General features: G+C 41.5%; 1 protein-coding gene and 1 long non-coding RNA gene across 18 annotated transcripts in view; one reads left to right on the top strand and one right to left on the bottom strand.

Moving 5' to 3' along the window:
* PRKAG2 (protein kinase AMP-activated non-catalytic subunit gamma 2) overlaps positions 1–20,613 on the top strand; it is a 361,996-nt gene that overhangs the window by 337,035 nt on the left and 4,348 nt on the right. For 11 of the 17 annotated variants that reach the window (XM_039524126.1, XM_039524129.1, XM_039524127.1 and 8 more), the window contains 6 exons: positions 2,187–2,241; positions 4,104–4,230; positions 9,331–9,496; positions 9,906–9,943; positions 11,640–11,786; positions 17,466–17,559. In XM_039524126.1, the coding sequence (XP_039380060.1) occupies positions 2,187–2,241; positions 4,104–4,230; positions 9,331–9,496; positions 9,906–9,943; positions 11,640–11,786; positions 17,466–17,559 (627 nt within the window). Of the gene's footprint in view, positions 1–2,186; positions 2,242–4,103; positions 4,231–9,330; positions 9,497–9,905; positions 9,944–11,028; positions 11,249–11,639; positions 11,787–15,155; positions 15,288–15,792; positions 15,847–16,493; positions 16,549–17,465; positions 17,601–20,613 lie in introns of those variants that run through there. The other 6 variants (XR_005593965.1, XR_005593967.1, XR_005593966.1 and 3 more) reach the window with 6 other exon arrangements.
* LOC120397742 overlaps positions 14,171–20,613 on the bottom strand; it is a 30,180-nt gene continuing 23,737 nt past the window's right edge. Inside the window, exon 4 of the long non-coding RNA XR_005593974.1 lies at positions 14,171–14,562. This is a non-coding gene — a long non-coding RNA (uncharacterized LOC120397742). The remainder of the gene's footprint in view (positions 14,563–20,613) is intronic.

Here is a 20,613-nt window from a genome sequence, read left to right as displayed (position 1 = left end):
TGCAGAAGTGTTCCATTTTCTCCACCTCTGTCCTCAAAACAGTAGTGACAAACTCCTTCATCCTTAGCTGGGGAGCACATCTAGACAACATGAATCTCCAGGTTTGTGATCCTCAGAGGAGTCTTTTCTTCACAGAAATATATTAGAACTTGCAGCAATGTGTTTAGCTTGTGTAGTGTTTTCCCTCTGATCCAAGGCAGAATGGTGTGGAGAGTGAGAGACAAAACCACACCCAGCATTGTATGTGAGCAGGCAAGGAGGAGCACAATCCTCTTCCTTGTCAGGAATTAGTCTGCTTGTGGACTTGGTGCATCCATCATCAGATCACTCTGATAGTTGTTCACCTTCCAGGACTACAGAACACACTAGCCAGATCACATGAGCGGTCAGTTTTCAGAAAACCATGAGTAAGACTCTTTATAATTCAGTCTTTCACAGGTGGGGTTACCCACACATGAATTTGTTTACCAGAAGCACAAACAGGAGATATGCCACCTGTTGCTCTGAGGGGCCTGAACCTGGGACCACGCTCAGAGACAATCCTCATTTTGTGGATCCCAGGTCTGATGTATGTGTATCCTCTGATACTGAGGGTTTTAAAGAAACTAAAACAAGAGGTAGGAGTACTTGTGGCACCTTAGAGACGAACACATTTATTTGAGCATAAGCTTTCGTGGGCTACAGCCCACTTCTTCAGATGCATGGAATGGAACATATATTGAGGAGATACATATACACATACAGAGAGCATGAAAAGATGGGAGTTGCCTTACCAACTCTAAGAGGCCAATTAAGTAAGGGGGGGAAAAAAAACTTAGCTCAGTACAGACCATTTGATAAGAAGTGTGAGAATACTTACAAGGGGAGATGGATTCAATGGCTCAGCCATTACAAACATTGAATCTATCTCCCCTTGTAAGTATTCTCACACTTCTTATCAAACGGTCTGTACTGGGCTATCTTGATTATCACTTCAAAAGTTTTTGGGTTTTTTTTCCCTTACTTAATTGGCCTCTTAAAGTTGGTAAGGCAACTCCCACCTTTTCATGCTCTCTGTATGTATGTATATATATCTCCTAAATATATGTTCCATTCCATGCATCCGAAGAAGTGGGGCTGTAGCCCACGAAAGCTTATGCTCAAATAAATTTGTTAGTCTCTAAGATGCCACAAGTACTCCTGGTCTTTTTGCAGATACAGACTAACACGGCTGCTACTCTAAAACAAGAGTCTGCAGTAATGATCCTGATAGCATCAGCTTGGCCCAGGCAATTCTGATACCTCATAAGATTTTCAATTCTGTCTCTTTTTTTAACATTGCCAGTTTAGTCCAGATGTAGTCTGTCCATCTGTCTTCTCCCCCCCCTCCCCCCAAACAACTGGCATCTAGACCCAGCCTCTCTACATCTCAGAGCCTGGATACTGGCTGGCTGATTATCATGGAAAGAGGCTTGTTCTCGAGTCCCCAATTTCTCCCCAAAGTGGCTTCAAACTTCCTCTTACCCTATCAATGTTCTTCCCTAAACTACATTCCAACAGTGGTAAGCAAGACTCAACTCTTTAGATGTATGGAGGGCGTTCTCATTTTATCTGTATAGAACGGTCATCCAGGGTCTTACCGACATTTTTTTTGTTGTCTTTGCCGAGAGAAAGATGAGCCAGGTCAATTCATCTTGAAGGCAATCTAAATTGATCTCCGATGGTATTACGATTTGTTACCAGTTAGCTAATTTAGATTTTCTGGGTGACATCAGGTCTACTGGCCAAAAGATGTGCACCAAGAGTGAAAAATATAATATATAGACAGCACATCTAAGAACCACAGTTACTGTAAGCCTTCATCCAATGGATGAATCTTCTGTTCATGATGTTTTGTATTGCTATAATGACACCTAGTGGTGATACTCTTCTTTTTCATTACTTTAATTCTTGTTTAAATAATTCCTATGGATCCCTTTGCTGATTGTCCCTTTAACTTCAGTGTAGAGGGCTCACTGTCAAAAGTTCCCCTGCACATTTATTTAACTTTAAAAAAGAATTCTAGATGTTTGTCTGATTGTGAGCCTTTGTAACTTCTTATCCGTTTTAATTTTATAGCAGGGAGTTGTTATAAACATTATAGTAATTGTCCACTTCCTTGTAGCTAAAACATTGACTTTTTAAAATGTTTGGTTTTTTTAATATAGAGCTTTATTTACAAGAAACTTTTAAGCCTTTAGTGAACATCTCCCCGGATGCAAGGTAAGTTTCTGTTGCTTGCTTTTAAATTGTGCTGATCATGGAATTAGTACTAGGGATTTCTTTATCTACGTTAAAGAGAAACAGGATTTTAATTTTGTGAACTAGAGTAAGATAACGAAGAATGGAAAGACTCTTTGCATGTTTTTATTTAAGTGACTCAAAGGAAGGACGCTCAAAAATCAGCGTTGAGTCCAGTAGGATATCTTGTAGCATTGCAGCAACTTACGAGCTTGCCACAAACCCCTTGTTTAATTCCCTTCAGTGCACTTGTCAGGAAGGGGATGGGGCCAGTGACATGACTGCTTTTTAATTTGCATACCTATCAGAGCAGAGAAAACAAATACTGTAGGGAAGATGATTCTTACGTACATCACTTCACGAATCCTAATTACCAAGGAAAATCATTTGTCTATAAGTGTTACTCTGATAAATACATGCTACTGATGCAAGAAGTGTTAATCAATATACTAACTTTTTGGAGCTATGTCCTAAGCATTTGTTCCAACAGTCTGGGAAGTGTCAGTACTTCAAGGGTTAACCTTACATTAAAAATGAGCAATGTATTGTCTCAAATGCAGCAAAGAGTCCTGTGGCACCTTATAGACAAAATGTCTCAAATGATTAGTTGATAATCAGTTATTTTTCTTGCCATCAGACTAACATTTTCTATTTCCTACTGTGCTTCCAGCTTTCAAGAAGAGTAAGGCTATGTCTACACTACCGCAGTAAGTTGACCTAAGTTACGCTACTCCAGCTATGTGAATAACGTAGCTGGAGTCAATGTAGCTTAGGTCGACTTACTGCGGGGTCTGCACCGCGCTAGGTTGATGGGAGACACTCTCCAGTAGACTTCCGGCTGTAGCATAGACATAGCCTAAGACTAGATTGTTCAACTATAACAGGGTTCAAAAAAGAACTAGATAAGTTCATGGAGGATAGGTCCATCAACGGCTATTAGCCAGGATGGGCAGGGATGGTGTCACTTGATGGTTACCTGTTCTGTTCATTCCCTCTGGGGCACTTGGCATTGGCCACTGTCAGAAGACAGGATACTGGTCTGAATGGATCTTTGGTCTGACCCAGTATGTCCGTTCTTATGTTCAGGGGATTGTTAATGTCAATACACCCTTTCCTCTCTTGGTCACTTTTTCAAATTCAATCAGTGTTACTGACCTCTAACATTTGTTCCACCCCCCAATCATCTCTGTGGCATATGTTTAATCAGATGGTGATCTTGGCTCCATTTCTTGTGGACAAGTGTATACATCCTGAAAGGCAATTGCCATTAAATAATAATTTATAATACAAAATTGGCATTGCTGGATGTCTCAACGAACCGTTTGAAAGAGTGTACAGTGAAAGTGAACACTCTTCCCCCCTGATGTGATCCTTTCAGCTGAGGATTGAGGTACATCCAGCGCAAAAGAGTTGGAATACTGTACACTGTCACTCTGTGTGTTTCTTTTTGAATAGAGGGCATTTGTTTTGAGTGCTATTAATTGGCTTTATTTTTGAAGTGACTATTGTCCTAATGAAAAACTTACTTAAATTGTGCAGAAATGTTGCGTCTACTAACTTCTCTGTTATAATGGTTCACTGTCCCTCAATATGTACTGATACCAAAGGTTTACTAAAATGTTGATATATATCTGTGTGCATGTGGTTTGTCTTCAACAATAGTGAAAGTAAACTTGCTGATATTTTTTGCTATGTGTAAGTTCTGCAATTTCTCTAGGATTTTATGTGAAAATTAGGGTAGATAATTATTGGTCTTGTGTATTCTTTGTGATGCTCTTATGTCAGAGTACGTTTTGGAATTTTACAGTCAGAATTCACTAACAGATTTAATGATTTTTCCTCAGCCTTTTTGATGCTGTATATTCATTGATCAAAAACAAAATCCACAGATTGCCAGTTATTGATCCTGTCAGTGGGAATGCACTTTATATACTTACCCATAAAAGAATCCTCAAGTTCCTCCAGCTTTTTGTAAGTAGTTTAAAATGTACTTTGACTGACTGATTTTAAATAGAAGCCTATTACTGTTAATGTAAACCCTTCATTGGAATCTTTTCTTGAGTAAACACTTTAATTTGAACATTTTTGCATGTTTTCTTGACAGAAAAGATATGATGGAAGGAAAGATCAAAAATGTTGTTGTTGGCTTCTTCCCCTGTCCCTCCCCTCCTTCCCCCCCCCCATGCATTTAGAAAAAGTTGGTAGCTGACACACTGTCCTACATTCTATTGTTTTGCTGTCTTCTCTCCAGTAACAGTACTGCAGAAAAATGTCCGGTTCAGCTCAAATTCCAGAGAGACTGGAATTTCCTTAGGTTAGTCTTGCAGCTTCTGTCATGGTGGTGAGAATGAAGCAAGAGAGGATTACTGTAGTTCATACTGTGTTCAGAGAAGCCTTGTAGAATTTTAGAAGATTAGATAACACAAGAACTAGGGGCCACCAAATGAAATTAATAGGCAGCAGGTTTAAAACAAATAAAAGGAAGTATTTCTTCACGCAACCTGTGGAACTCCTTGCCAGAGGATGTTGTGAAGGCCAAGACTGTAACAGGGCTCAAAAAAGAACTAGATAAATTCATGGAGGATTCACCAATGGCTATTAGCCAGGATAGGTAGGGATGGTGTCCCTAGCCTCTGTTTGCCAGAAGCTGGGAATGGGCGACAGGATGGATCATTTGATGATTACCTGTTCTATTCATTCCCTCTGAAGCCCCTGGCATTGGCCATTGTTGGAAGACAGGATACTGGGCTAGATGGACCTTTGGTCTGACCCAGTATGGCTGTTCTTATGTTCTTAATATTCTGAGCAGCCAGAGTAGATGGTGTTTTGGATGGAAAGCAGGTTTTGAACTAAGTACACAGTCCAGAATGATTACGCTTTGTCTTTCTGTTCCTGCCATTTTTTTTTGTTTTGCTTTCAGTGGATTGAAAAAGGGAAAGATGCAGCTTAGGGTCAAATGCATGTTATGTGTTGTCATTACATAAGCTTAGATAAATATACAGCTTCAGAATGGAAAAAGTTCACTTTCTAATCTTAATTCTGCACCTCTTTGATAACATTGTTTTAGATCTGAACCTGTTTTTCAGCTTAACTCAAATATACTTATTGGTATGAAACTCTGATGAGGTGATCCACCAGCTGGTTCTCTGCTTCCATGAGGTGAGAAGCCTCGATGGATTGAATGCACTATGCAGAACTGCCGCAGATGAATTGCTTCCTGACACGGAGGGGAAGCGCACGTGCACCTTGTCTGTTGATGTAGAACATGGCTGTCATGTTGTCTGTGACACCCAAAACTACCTTGTTCTCAATGTGAGGCAGGAACACCTAGCAGGTTAGGTGGATCACCTAAGCTCTCTGATATTGATATGGAGAGAGAGCTCTTTTGGGGACCAGAGGCCTTGAAACCTGAGGTCCCTCAGGTGGGTTCTCCTGCCCAGTAACAACATGTCTGAGACCAACAACATCAAAAGTTGGGACTGCGAAAAGGGTACACCTGCACAGACCACGTAATGGTCCAGCCACCACTCCAGGGAGACGAGGACTTGAGAAGGTACAGTGAGAATAGAGTCTTGATGGTGATGGACAGGCAAGTACACTGTGGCCAGCGATACTTAAGGAGGTCTGAGATGCAGCCTTGCGTGTTGCACAATGCTATGTGGCCCAGCTCTGCACTTGTTGTAACCAGGTGGGCCTTGAGGGACCTTTATCAGGGTTGTGATCTCCCCAAACCAATCTTCCAGGAGCAAGGCTCTGGCCTGAATGGAGTTGAGAACCTCCCAGATGAACTCCATCCTCTGTAGTGGGATGAGGGTGGACTTTTGTGTGTTTATTAGCAGGCCTAGGGCCTGGAAGGATGATTGGATGAAGTGGATGTTGGATTCCACCTGAGCCCTGGACTGATCTTTGACAAGTCAGTTGTCTAGATACGGGAAGACATGTACTCCCCCTTTCCTCAGGAAGGCAGCTACCACTGCCATGCATTTGGGGAAGACACGTGGTGGAGCAGCTGACAGGTCAAATGGAAGCACCGTGAACTGGTAATGTACCTGGTTTACGATGAATCTGAGGATCCTTTTGTGGCCTTGGAAAATCGATATGTGAAAGTATGTATCTTTTAAATCAAGGGTGGCATATCAATCCCCTGGATTCAGAGAGGGAATGATGGTAGTGGTTGAGACAGTGAAGGTCTAGAATAGGTCTGAGACCATCCTTGGCTTCTGGAATCAGGAAATAACAAGAGTAGAACCCCTTTCCTTTCAAGTTTTATGGAATCTCTTCTACAGCTCCCACCCAAAGGAGGGACTGGACTTCCTGTACCAATAGTTGCTCATGAGATGGGTCCCTGAAGAGGGGAAAGGAGGGAGGGTGGGAAGGTGAGGTAGACACAAGCTGGAGGGTGTATCTCACTTCTACCATGCTCAGCACCCAGCAGTACAAAGTAGTGCAGGCCCAGGCTCTGAAGAAATGGGATGGGGCAGTCCAAAACAGGAAAGGTGGGGGGGGGAACTGGATCTGATATCATGGAAACTGGGATGTTCCATCAAAAGGAATGCTTCAAGTTCCCCAAGTTCCTGGGGGTGTCTTTCATTGGATCCAAGGTGAAAGCTGGCGGAGGTCTATGCCTAAACCCCCTGTTCTTTCTCCTCTGTGTGTCCTGCTGGCTGGCAGGGCGAAGTACCAGCCAGCCTGTTGGGTCCTGTAATGTTTCCTAGAAGCCGCTGAGGTATGCAGCCCCAGGGACTTCAAGGTTGTCCTGGTATCCTTAAGGCCATGAAGCTTAGCATCACTTTGCTCCAAGAAGAGTGAGGACCCTTCAAAGGGGTGATCCTGAAAGGTTTGCTGAACCTCATGAGTAAATCCAGATGACTGTAACCATGAGCTCCTGTGCACGGTTACAGCTAAGGTCATGGATCTGGCTGCAGAGTCAGTTACGTCCACGGCTGCCTGTAAGGAGGCCCTTGATACAGTTTTTCCTTCTTCGACCAGTGAGGAGAACTCCTGTCTGGCTTCTTGAGGGAGCAGGTCTTTAAACTTTTGCATGGCATACCATATATTAAAGCCATAGCGGCCCAGTAGTGCCTGCTGGTTTACTATGTGAAGTTGCAGTTCTCCTGTAGTATAGACCTTTCTGCCAAATAAGTGTAGCCTTTTGGGATCCTTCGCTTTAGGCATTGCTCCCAACTGACCTTAGTGATCTCTTCGTTAGCGGCTGAAACTACCAGGGATCCTGGAGCGGGGTATGAGTATAAGAACTCATAACCCTTAGTTGGCATGAAATACTTCCACTCTGTACGCTTTGCCATGGGAGGAAGGGACACAGGAGTCTGCCATAGCACCTTGACTGGGTCCATGAAAGCCTCAGTGAGTGGCAGGGTCACCCTCGATGGGCCCACAGCTGTCATGATATCCAGTTTTGAGGCCACCCACTTTAGTAAGTCTTAGTGAGCCTTGTGGTCAACCTGGGGAGGAAACACCAGCTGTCACCACAGCCTCATCTGGGGAGGAGGAAGAGGAATCCAGCACTGGCTGGGGGGCATCCACCTCTCTCTGTGTTTTTCCCGGAACTTTTTCCTCTTGAAGTTTGGTACCGAAGTCCAGTCTCTTGGCGAGGTACCAGTGGTCCTCTGTTCTCAGAGGCCACCAAGTAGGAGCGCCTTTAGAAAGAGCCTGGGCCGGCGGGGAACCATGGATTCCAGAAGGCCATTGCATGCACTCGGTGTCACTCCTGCATTTGGGGCAATAGTGGAGTAGGAGTGCCTCAGGGAGTAGCGAGGGTGAGATGAGTATGATCTCATTTCCAACGAGGAGTCCTGGTGAGGCAACAAGGGCGATGCAGACCCTGTTGGTGCCGGAGATGATGATGAGCAGTGGTGAAGCCTGCAATGAGGCTGTCAAGGAGCCAGGTGGTGGCCGGAGAAAGATGGTTCCCTGCCACTCAATGGCACTGGCAACACCGATTCCAGCATTGCCAGAGATGGAGGCACTGGCAACAAAAGGAGGTCCTTGGCTGCTGTGAACATTTCAAGAATTGATGGCACCATAAACATACTGGAGCCACGTTGCCTGCCTGAGGTCGGTGCTTCTAAATTCAGTGGAACCCTGCATAGGTACTAGAGTTGCTGGTGCTGAGGTGGAAGAGTGTGCCAGCACAGATCTCAATGTATCCCAGTCCCCATGTCTGACTGACTTCTGTGCTGGGGATCAACCTCCTTCTGGCTGCTTCTTGTTTTTCTTCTTAGGCACCAGGCTCTGCACTGACACCGAGGCACCTGGCACCAAGTCCAAGCAATTCAGTTCTAAGCAGGTCTCAGAGCTGCCTCCATGAGAAAGCCCTTCAGTCTCGCTTCCCTGTCCTTTTTTGTGCAAGATTTGAAGTCTTTACAGATCTGGCAGCGGTCCTTCTTTGAGCCTCTTCCAAGCACTTGAGACAGCTCAAGTGTATGTTGCTCAAGGGCATTGACTTGCCACAGGAAGCACTGTGCTTGAAGCCCGGTGACCAAGGCATGCCGCAGCACCTGGAGACGGACAAACTTCACTAACTGATTGGAGAAGGGTCCAACACTAATGTAACTGAAAAAAAACCTGACTAACTGATTGCTATTTTCTAGAGTAAATAGTTAAAAACCATTGTGAAGTTTGCCGAAACAACCAGAGCAGTTCCATCAACTGTCATGGGCGGTAACAAAGAACTGAGGGGGCATAGCATCATCAGGGCCCTTTTTACTGGCGCTATGAGTGCACAACACCAGGGAGCACCAGAGCTGACCTGCCAGATACCACTAGGGGAAAAAATTCCAGCAGCTGTTTTCGGGGCATGCACACACCTACACTGGAATGGAGATGTGCAAGCACTTGAAGAAAACTGCATTGTAAACCCATAGATTTTTAGGCTAAAAGGGACCCTTCTGATTATCTAGTCTGAGCTCTTGTATAACACAAGGCACCGAACATACCCAAAATCATTCCTAGAGTATATCTTTTAGAAAAACACCTAATCTTGATTTTAAAATTGTCAGTGATGGAGAATCCACCATGATTTGTGCATGAATGTATTTTTAACTCTCCTAGGTGTCAGAAATGCCAAAGCCTGCCTTTATGAAGAAGAACCTGGATGAACTTGGGATAGGAACTTATCACAACATTGCCTTCATACATCCAGACACTCCTATTATTAAAGCCTTGAACATATTTGTAGACAGAAGGATATCTGCATTACCAGTTGTGGATGAGTCAGGTATGTATTAAGCTGTACAAGAATATAGTAAGGGGGAGTGATAGCGTGTTTCGTTTTTAATTTGCTATTTTGTACAATTATCTGTGCTGAAACCATCCCTAAATCTCTCTTTATACCATCCAGCCACTTGCTGATCAAACAACAAGGGAGAGGAGGGGATAGAATATAATTTGAGATGCAAGAAATAAGCAAATGAAAAATCCAAGTTAACAGGCCTAGAAGATCTTATTATATCACCCCCCCTGTTCAGTTAGCCAGATGTTCACTGTAACATGTCAAAAGTTTTTTTCCATTCTTGATCTAAATTTTTTCCTTGTAATTATAAGGTAATTAATGAAACTAGGATGCAAGGAAAATAACTTTTCTTTTGTTTCTAAAACAGTTTACTAACTTTTTTTTTCATTTTTAGGAAAAGTTGTAGATATTTATTCCAAATTTGATGTAATAGTAAGTATCTTTTAAATTTTGTAAAATGTTTTAAAGTGTGTCTTTTGAAATTGCAGTCCTTCAGTTGTTTGCTTCAGCTATTACTTATTCCCTAACTTTTAATTTGATGAACTGGCTAAAACACTGCTTTCATTCACTTTGCACAGTATTTTTTTCTGGCTTATTAGCATTTCTTATGCATGTGCATCTGGTGGTCTACGTTACTCATGGCATCACAATAGAGGACGTATAGGTTTCATCCCCTCCCCTGAGTTCAGACATCCTCTTCTTAACTACTGCTGCACCAGAGCCTGACTCTTTCAGAGAGTTTTAGAGTGAGGATTTCCTCTTACAGGTTGCTGGGAGTTTCATATGACTGCATATGACTGGATTTTTACGCCTGGGGGAATTCTGCCACTGCGCACATGCAGACTTCATGTTCCCCTGCAGATTTATTTGCTTCCCCACAGAAAATGATGGGGAAGCAAAGGGAAGCTGTGCAGGGAAGTGGGAGCTGGGGACTCTCATGGGCATAGTTTGGGGGCATATTACACCCCCAAACAGAGGCGAGGTGTGCAGGGGCACCGCCATCCCCTTTCTGCGAGTGCAAAGCTGCCCAGCTGAAGAAGGGTGCCACTTGGCTGGCTGTTGTTGACCCTGCAGCTGGATGCCACTTCCTGAGTCCTAGTGCTGGTTGTGCTCCCCTTCTGTGTGCTGGGAGCCATCCTGTTTTCTGTACAATGAGTACCTGTGGTGGGGCAGGGCGATGGGGTGGAAGGAACGGAATGGGGTGGGATAGGGCAGGGGGAGGAGGATGTGGGAGTGCGGGGAGGGGGGTGGGGCAGGGAACAGTAGGGAGGGGGAATAAACAGATGTGCAGTTTGTAATGCCCATGAGTAATAGCCAAACCAGTGGATACCTCGTTATGAAAGGGAAAGATAGTTAAGTTCCTTACCTGTCACTCTTCTCATAAGAGAGGGCATCCAGTGGTCTGGGCAAAACTCTGAATATGAAAGTAGTCCTGATCCAGACTGTAGATGTTATCTATAATACTTTTAATTAACCCTCACACTTCAGTAGTGATACTGGTGATGTGTTTTATCTAGTTCACGTAGTTCCAGCTTTGGAAGTTACCTTTTGGTGTCAGATTGCAGTGCCAGAAAAGTCTAGCAGTGGGAGTCTGAGCTCAAGCAGGGAAGAAGATGGTGGGTCTGGGGGATGAAGCCTAAGATGCCCCCATTGTAGCATACTGAGCAGGTCTAACTCATGAGTAATGCTCATAGCAGTGGATATGCTCCTTCATGAGAAGAACAAACTACAAGTAAGGTAGCCAAGTTTCTCTTTATTGCTGATGTCTCTTAAATCTCTAGAACTTCAGTTGACCTTCAAATTTTCTACTCCTTGCACAAAAGTAGATGGAGCAGCATTGAACCGCCTACCCAAAGATCATTCAGCAAAGGGAGTTCTTCATTGGCCTGGTGAACAATTGTGTATTAATTGTTGTTGTCAAGTTTGTTTTGGGGTGTTTAACAGAAGTGCTTACTTGGCTGTGTTTATAAGCTGAAGGACTTTGATATACTTTGCTTAATATATGAAGCGGAATAGCCATCAATTTACACCAAAAAATGTAACTGGATATTTGCATTGATAGTTTCATGACAAATACCTCCTTCTCTCTTGTGAAGACTAATAATGATTCCTTTAATTTATTTTTCAGAACCTGGCTGCTGAAAAAACCTATAATAATCTAGATATCACAGTAACGCAAGCCCTCCAGCACCGTTCTCAGTATTTTGAAGGTGTTGTGAAGTGCAGTAAGCTGGAAACACTGGAGACCATTGTTGATAGAATAGTGAAGGCTGAGGTGAGATTACTTTGTTCACTTTAGTATCTTAAAGCACTAAGACAACAAGCGTACCAAATAGTGCATAAGCATCCTTTCATCAAAGTCCAATAAAATAACACAAAGCAATGTTGATGGTTCACTGTAGATGTTGCTTCTTACATTAGCATGTGTAGATATCAGTGTTGATTTACTAGGTTTATCAACGGGGGCACTGGTAATTTGCAGGTGATTTTGGTGAAATCAGTACAACTTTGTGATTGGTGATGGGGGAATTGCAAGATATTTTTTGTAGCTTATATCTCCACTTAGCCCCACTGCTATGTTTTCTACTTGATATCAGTGGACAATGGAAGAATAAAAAATAATGTTATTCAAGAGAAATGCTGCTTTTGGAACATACTTGGCAACAAATGCACAGTCCTGCAAACTGCACTGTGGATGCCTAATGCTTTGCAGTTGACAAGCTATGTCTGAGAGTGCATGTCATATTTTTCAGAAGTAACCTCAGGATCAAAACCATTATTAGAGTGGGTGAGGGCCTATGCAAAGACGGCATACTTTTTTGCGTAGCTGTAAGATAATTATATATGTATATATATTATAATAATAATTAAAGCTGAATAATATAGTCAGTTAAAGGAGGGTAATATAACTAATGCCAATCAACATGGGTTTATGGAAAATAAATCCTTTCACACTAACTTGATTTTTTTTTTTTCATGAGATTCCCACCTTGGCTGATAAAGAGAATAGTGTTGACGTAATATGCTCAGATTTCTGTAAGGCATTTGATTTGGTACCACATGACATTTTGATTAAGAAACTAAATAATACAAAATTAATATGGTATACATTAAATGGACTTAAAAATTGGCTGATTAGTCTCAAAATGTAACTGTGAACAGGGAATCACGACTAGGCATTTTTAGTGGGGTCTTGTAGGGATTGGTTCTGGCCCCATGCTATCTAGCATTTTTATCAATGACCTGGAAGAAAACAAAATAATCTCTAAATTTACTGATGACACAGATTGGAGGAGTGGTAAATAATGAAGAGAACAGGTCACTGACAGAGTGATCTGGATTGCTTGATAAGCTGGGCACAAGTAAGCAATATGCATTTTAACATGGCTAAATGTAAATGTATACATCTATTAACAAAGAATGTAGGCAAGACTTACAGGACGGGGAACTCTGTAAAACATTTGGGGGTCATGGTGGATAATCATCTGAACATGAGCTCCCCGTGCAGTGTTGTGACCAGAAGAGCTTATGTGATCCTGGGATGCATAAATGTGAATCTTAAGTAGGAGCAGAGATCATTTTATTCCTGTATCCTGGCTCTGGTGTGACCACTGCTGGAATACAGTCGCCAGTTCTGGTGTCCATAGTTTGAGAAGGATCTTTGATGATTTGGGGGGGGGGGGGCAGAGGGTTCAGAGTAGAGCCAGGCGAATGATTAAAGGGTTAGAAAACATTTCTTTATAGTGAAGAAATTCAACCTATTTATCTTAATAAAGAGAAGGTTAAGGGGTGACTTGATCACAGTGTATAAGTATCTACACGGAGAACAAATCTTTGATAATGGGCTCTTCAGTCTAGCAGAGAGAGGCATAACCTGATACAATGGTTAGAAGCTGAAGCAAGTCAAAATCAGACTGGAAATAAGGCACAAGTTTTTAACAATGAGGGTAATTAACCATTGGGACACTTCAATGGGGGTTGTGGTGGATTCTCCATCACTAACAGTTTTTAAATCGAGATGAGATGTTTTTCTAAAAGATCTGCTCTAGGAATTTTGAGGAAGTTCTATGACCTGTGTTATATAGGAAGTCAGTGTAGATGATCACAGTGGGCCCTTCTGACCTTGGAATCTGTGAATCTGAGATACAGTGAGTGGAAGGCACTGAAGGTATTTGGAACTAAAAGTTGTGGAGATGCTGGCTGACCAGATGGCTAGTGATCATACTGTAATTGGGTCTTAACCAATGTTTCAGTATAATCTGTTGGCATATTAGGGTACTCCCAGAAATTAAGACTACCGAGAAATTGGTCACCCATTGCTGATCGGATGGGGAAGAAATATGATAGAATATTATTGGTATCTTTTAAAACGTTTGTGGAATGTCCTTTCAGATTAATTCACTGTCCAGATCATATGGCAAGTATAAGTGAAAGAGTTAACAGTGATTTTTAAATTGTTTATAAACTGCAGAGTAACCACTACTTTGAGATGGATGGAGCAGTATACATCTTACAGCTATTTTAGTATGTCTCTAGACTCAGGAAGATCATACCACTCTTTTTGTTTTTAAAAGGTTTATCTTTACAAAAAGAGAGGAGGACTACAAACTTGGCTTTCTAAATGAAATCTTTAAATGCTGTAGAAACCATCCTGGCAGATTTGACTCTTGGATATCTTTTAAGCATGGAAACCCTTCACACAGGTTTCCAGCACCCCTGGTTATGAGATGCGTTTACAACGAGGCAAACTTAAACAACAAATAAGAGTTCAAGCATGCTAAAAGCATAAAGATATGTGTAAATTCAAATGACAAATACATAATATTAACATTACTGCATCATGCATCCCTGATCATGTTTAGTTATGATATACATCTGGTTCCTGATTCTCCCATGTGATGTTACCTGACTGACCAGAGAAGCAGACATTATGAAGTCTAAATCCATTTCACCTGTAGCTGTATCTACCAATGTTTGGGTGCTGTTATCCTCTGTCTTCCTTCTCCAGTATCAATAGACTTCATATAAGGGAGCAAGAGAGAGGTGTCCACCTATCAAGCCCATTTCAGAAAAATCAAAATTACCCATTTCAGTCATCTTCATGAGTCATTTAAAACATATTATTTCAGTTTCTACATCCAAGATGTTGCATCTTCAGGACCCCAATCTTGCATTTATTTAATTTGAGTTAATTCTCAGGATTGTCAGTCCTATTCCTCAGTATTCCATTAGAACTGTATCAGCAGACAATTCCATATCCTCTGGCTTTTTCTGTGCCCGCTAAAGCTTGCAGTTTGTACTACAGTGTGTCTAGAATGACCCATATTATATCTAACTTTCTGTTAATATCTTTAGAGGTCTTAAGTCCATTCCAACAGTTTCAAAAAAGATTCCTTCCCTTGGGAGTGCAAGCTGAGCCTGGTAAGGCCATACTTATCCTCCCTCAGTCTGTAGGAATTACACTGTGTTCCTCAATGGACTCACTTTTTTGCTCACAAGCTTTATGGAATGTCTGGATCCCCCAAATAAGCCAACCATAAGTGCAGAAATACAATGGGAGTGATTTGGACAGCATGTCACACAAGGATGTGGCCCATCTTGGCCTGCCTGCCTGACCCTTCCTCATTAACCTTTGTTTTACCAGGTGACAGCTCCCTGAGAAGGAAAATCACTTTTACAAGAGGAACCTGCTTCTTGAGACTTGCCACTTGATAGCTGCAGTATAGTTCAATTCACACAACTTCAAACATTCACTTAACATCTAATAGGAAAAACTGTATGTATTTTTGTGCACATTGTATAACGGGTGAAATTTTTCTATCTAAATGGATACACTATAAATACACAAATATAAAATATTTCTCAATGAGTCAGCTTTATGTAGAGGCCCACATATATTCTAGAAATCTGGCCCTGTTCCCGAGTGATGTTAAAAGCTGCCCATTGGCTGGGGGGATTAGTTTGTGTCTTGTGTGTAAAACACTTATTTTTATTATAAAAATTCCAGGTGTGGTACTAAATTGATCTTTTTGGTTGCTAAACAAGAATGCTTAATCATACTGGTATTAAGTGTTTAATTGATATACTAATAATTTTTCTTAATGGAACTCACAACACAATGTGAGAAAGATGACCAAGTGATTAAATGTGCATAATATACAGAAAACTAATATCCGTGTCCGAAGTATCACCAGCACAGTTTCATTAGAAGAAAAAAATATAAAAACAGAATTTTCCCCCTTTTCTTTCTATTTCTTTCCTGTGTTCCCCATTTGTATCAGGTGGGTATGACTGTTCAAATACAAGAGAAGAGGAGCTCTAAGGTATCCTGACTGGTATGTAGCTAACCTCAGTCCTAAATTAACGTACCATTACTTTAATCAAACCAGAGATGCTGCTTTCATTCTGTTATCCCCTTGGTAAGGGTGATGAGGTTTCTTCTTTGCACTTACTAGCATTTGAGAAATTTGATTGCCTAGCGCGCTAAGGGGGTTCCAAGGTGTTAATAAAAGAAACAGGAAAGTTAACATGTCAGCTCTGTTTTTTGCCCTTATCACTTGTATCTGTCATCCCTAATCTCATCTTTGAGAGAGAATAATGCCAGTTCTCATTGAAATACTGTGCTGGAAGCAGTAATCTCACTATTTACATTTTTACTCATTTGGACATCTTTCCCATGGGAAAAAAGTGGTGTCTTACAGAAAACTGATTTTTAGTGATATTAAAAAAGAAGAAATGGTTAAATGTTGAACCTTAAGATAAATGATCAAGAGTATTCAGCTGTTAGATATCTACATTTTATACTCAAGTAGATGATCAACTCTTACTCTTGAAGTTTGTCAGTATAACTGTATGTTGCGGTTAAATTTGATTATTCAAACTGAAATTGTTAAACTTTTCACTATTTATGCAACAAGTAAATAATATTGCTCTCAACTTGTAACAAAACTAGATTGGTTAGCTTCACTTTGTTTCTGCTTAGGTTCATTTTTCTGGTCCTGATGAATGCTGCAATGTTTAGATTATAAACTTGGAAGGTGAATATTTGTTGATGAAAACTCTGTTTCTGCTAAATATAAAAAATGTGAAACGTTTCTGTTGGTCTTAAAATTCTACTCTGAAAAGTGACTGTAAAAATATCACCTTGCTATTCACAAATCTCTGGGTATTCAGAGTTGTATCTACTTGGTCTAGCAACCCATCTTTGCTATTTCACTCTCCTAGCTGTGTTATCTCTGCAGAATGACATGAAATCTGTTCAGGCTTCATGCAAAATTAGCAGAATTGTTATTCAGGTTCCTATTTTAGAACCAGATTTGGCCCTCAATCTCACCTGTCCAATCCCTTTATAGAGAAGTGTCACTGAAAACAACTTGAATACAATGACCTTGAATAAATCTGACTGCAGAATTTGACATACGCAATCTCCTCTTCCTGATGATGGTGCACATGCAAGGGCACAGCTTGTGAATATAAGATGCCAGGTTGAGTTGGCAGAGGCTGTCAGTTGGAAAAATCTCTCTTTAAAGTCAAGTTCTTATCATTGTACTCTAATTCATATCAATGTATTCAGAGGTTATTGACTCAAATTTGAAACTCTCAATGGCACTTCAGAGTTGCTTTTCAGAACAGAGCTATGCTAAGTCTTAGTCTTAGGTTTTGTAAAAATAAATTATTATTTCTGAGTTGATATCGCTTGACAGGGTCCCTTTTGCGACAACATCACACAAATATTACAACTGTGTGCTCCTTTAAATAGCAGCTTAAGCATGTTGTGATACCACCATATTAAAATGTTAGTCAAGAAACTGATTGAACAATTTCTTCCCTCTAATTCTGAAAATTTGCCCACCTTAAGCACTTTATTTTAGGACTCTTGTTTCACTGTTGCCATTATTTATAAATCAGAAAAATAAAACTCCTATCCAATAAAATGTATTTTCCCTGCTTGCAGGTTCATCGTCTGGTAGTAGTGAATGAAGCAGATAGCATTGTGGGTATCATCTCCCTCTCTGACATTCTACAAGCATTGGTGCTCACGCCAGCAGGTATAGATGCTGCCTTCTGACCTCTTTTCATAAACCTTCAGGTACAGTAGGGTGTAGCATAGCATGCTGTTCTTAGTCTGCTTGATTTTGTTGCTAATGTCTATTATAGACTTTAAGGTCCGAAGGAACCATCAGGTTCCTCTAGTCTGACCTGTACATTGCAGGCCATGGAATCTTGCCCACCCACTCCTGTAATAGACCCATAACCTTTAGCTGAGTGATTGAAGTCCTCAAATCATGATTTAAAGACTTGAAATTACACACCATTTACACTAGTTGAAACCTGCAAGTGACCCTGTGCTCCATGCTGCAGGGTCTCAGCCAGTCTGACTGGGGGGGAGCGGGGGGGGATTCTTTCCTGCCCCCAAATATGGCAATCAGTTTAGACCCTGAGCATTTCAGCAACATGATGGGGGCTAATTTAGCTACAACGAGTCAGGAAAAAGATCTTGGAGTTATCGTGGATAGTTCTCTGAAGATGTCCACGCAGTGTGCAGAGGCGGTCAAAAAAGCAAACAGGATGTTAGGAATCATTAAAAAGGGGATAGAGACTAAGACTGAGAATATATTATTGCCCTTATATAAATCCATGGTACGCCCACATCTCGAATACTGTGTACAGATGTGGTCTCCTCACCTCAAAAAAGATATTCTATCACTAGAAAAGGTTCAGAAAAGAGCAACTAAAATGATTAGGGGTTTAGAGAGGGTCCCATATGAGGAAAGATTAAAGAGGCTAGGACTCTTCAGTTTGGAAAAGAGGAGACTAAGGGGGGACATGATAGAGGTATATAAAATCATGAGTGATGTTGAGAAAGTGGATAAGGAAAAGTTATGTACTTATTCCCATAATACAAGAACTAGGGGTCAACAAATGAAATTAATAGGCAGCAGGTTTAAAACAAATAAAAGGAAGTTCTTCTTCACGCAGCGCACAGTCAACTTGTGGAATTCCTTACCTGAGGAGGTTGTGAAGGCTAGGACTATAACAATGTTTAAAAGGGGACTGGATAAATTCATGGTGGCTAAGTCCATAAATGGCTATTAGCCAGGATGGGTAAGAATGGTGTCCCTAGCCTCTGTTCGTCAGAGGATGGAGATGGATGGCAGGAGAGAGATCACTTGATCATTGCCTGTTGGGTTCGCTCCCTCAGGGGCACCTGGCATTGGCCACTGTCGGTAGACAGATACTGGGCTAGATGGACCTTTTGGTCTGACCCGGTACGGCCTTTCTTATGTTATGTTCTTAAGATCCAACAGCCAGATCCCTGGGAAAGAATTCTCTATAGTAACTCAGAGCCCTCCCCTCTAGGGTCCCATCACTGGCCGTTCGGGATATTTGCTGCTAGCAGTCACAGATCAGCTATATGCCATTGTAAGCAGTTTTATCGTACCATCCCCTCCATAAACTTATCAAGCTCAGTCTTGAACCCAGTTAGGTTTTTTTTACCCCTACTGCTACCCTTGGAAGGCTTCCAGAATTTCAGTCCTCCGATGGTTAGAAACCTTCATCTAATTTCAAGCCTAAACTTGTTGAATGACCAGTTTATATCAATTCGTTCTTGTGTCCACATTGGTGCTTAACTTAAATAACTCCTCTCCCTCCCTGGTATTTATCCATCTGATGTATTTATAGAGAGCAATTGTATCTCCCCTCAGCCTTTGTTTGGTTAGGCTAAACAAGCCAAGCTCTTTGAGTCTCCTCTCATAAGGTAGGTTTTCCATTACTCCTGATAATATTAGTAGTTCTTTTCTGCACCTGTTCCAGTTTGAATTCATCTTTCTTAAATATGGGAGACCCGAGTTGTACACAGTACCATTATACATCTCATCTGGAATACTAACACTTCCCTGTCTCTGCTGGAAATATCTTGCCTGATCCATCCTAAGATTGTATAAGTCTTTTTCACAGCCGCATCATTGTCATCCTGAGATCAACCAATACACCCAATTTTCCTTCTCTGACACTTCAAACAGATAAGTCCCCAGCTTATAGCAAAAATCACCAGATCCAGAAATACTGCTATTATGTTTATTGTCTTGGGGTACGTCCATACTACCCGCCCGGGTCAGCGGGTAGCAATCGACTTCTCAGAGTTCGATATATTGCGTCTCATCTAGACGCGATATATCGAACTCCGAACGCGCTCCCGTCGACTCCGGAACTCCACCACCGCGAACGGCGGTGGCAGAGTCGATGGGGGAGCCGCGGACTTCGATCCTATGCCAGGAGGACGGGTAAGTACTTAGAACTAAGGTACTTCGAGTTCAGCTACGCTATTCGCATAGCTGAACTTGCGTACCTTAGTTCGAACCCCCCCTAGTGTAGACCAGGCCTTAGTGTCAAATACTACAACTGTTAAAACATATTGTCTAGTGTACTTTCCGTTTTTCCTGCCAAAAATGGAAAGTACACTAGACAACTAAATCACCATGTTCAAGTTTGTAGGGAAAGGTGAATCTGGATGATTTATCTCAAGTATTATACCAGCTTTCACCATTAGAGTCAAACTTTGCTTATGGAGTGTAGAACAGAGCATTCCATGAATGCTATTGCTGTTGGCTGTAGAGGCTGCTGCTCCTATCTCTCATTTCTAGGGGAAAAAAAACTGGGGCTTATGTTTTGAGAGGAGGAAGTATGGAATCAAAATGTGGGATACTTAATTCCAACTCCTGACAGGTACCCTGTCACATAAATCAGAAGTTTTATAAAACTCTCACCATTTATGCTGATGCTGTTTTGTATTTCTCAGCTTAAGCAATGGAAAACAATAGCAGTTTCACTTTTTTATAGTAAGTTTTCGCTTTTAGGTTCTACCTAAGTGCTACAAAGTTTTAAGCAAAAACCCTCTTTCCATTTTAATGGGGTGAAGAGACAATCATTTGAGTCAAGATTTTTTTTTTGTTTAAACACACAAAGTTTCCTGAATTTTGGGCCAAATTTAATCTGATACCGCCCCTTTAAAAGAAAGTGTCTAACCATAAGCCCAAGTGGAATTTTTCATTTGCATTGATAATGCTAAATTTAGCTTGAGATCAGTCATGGTGTCTGCC

This window comes from Mauremys reevesii, linkage group 2 (genome assembly GCF_016161935.1).
Source record: "Mauremys reevesii isolate NIE-2019 linkage group 2, ASM1616193v1, whole genome shotgun sequence".
NCBI lineage: Eukaryota > Metazoa > Chordata > Testudines > Geoemydidae > Mauremys > Mauremys reevesii.
The sequence above is the reverse complement of the archived record's forward strand: the minus strand, read 5'-3'. Positions and strand labels throughout refer to the sequence as shown.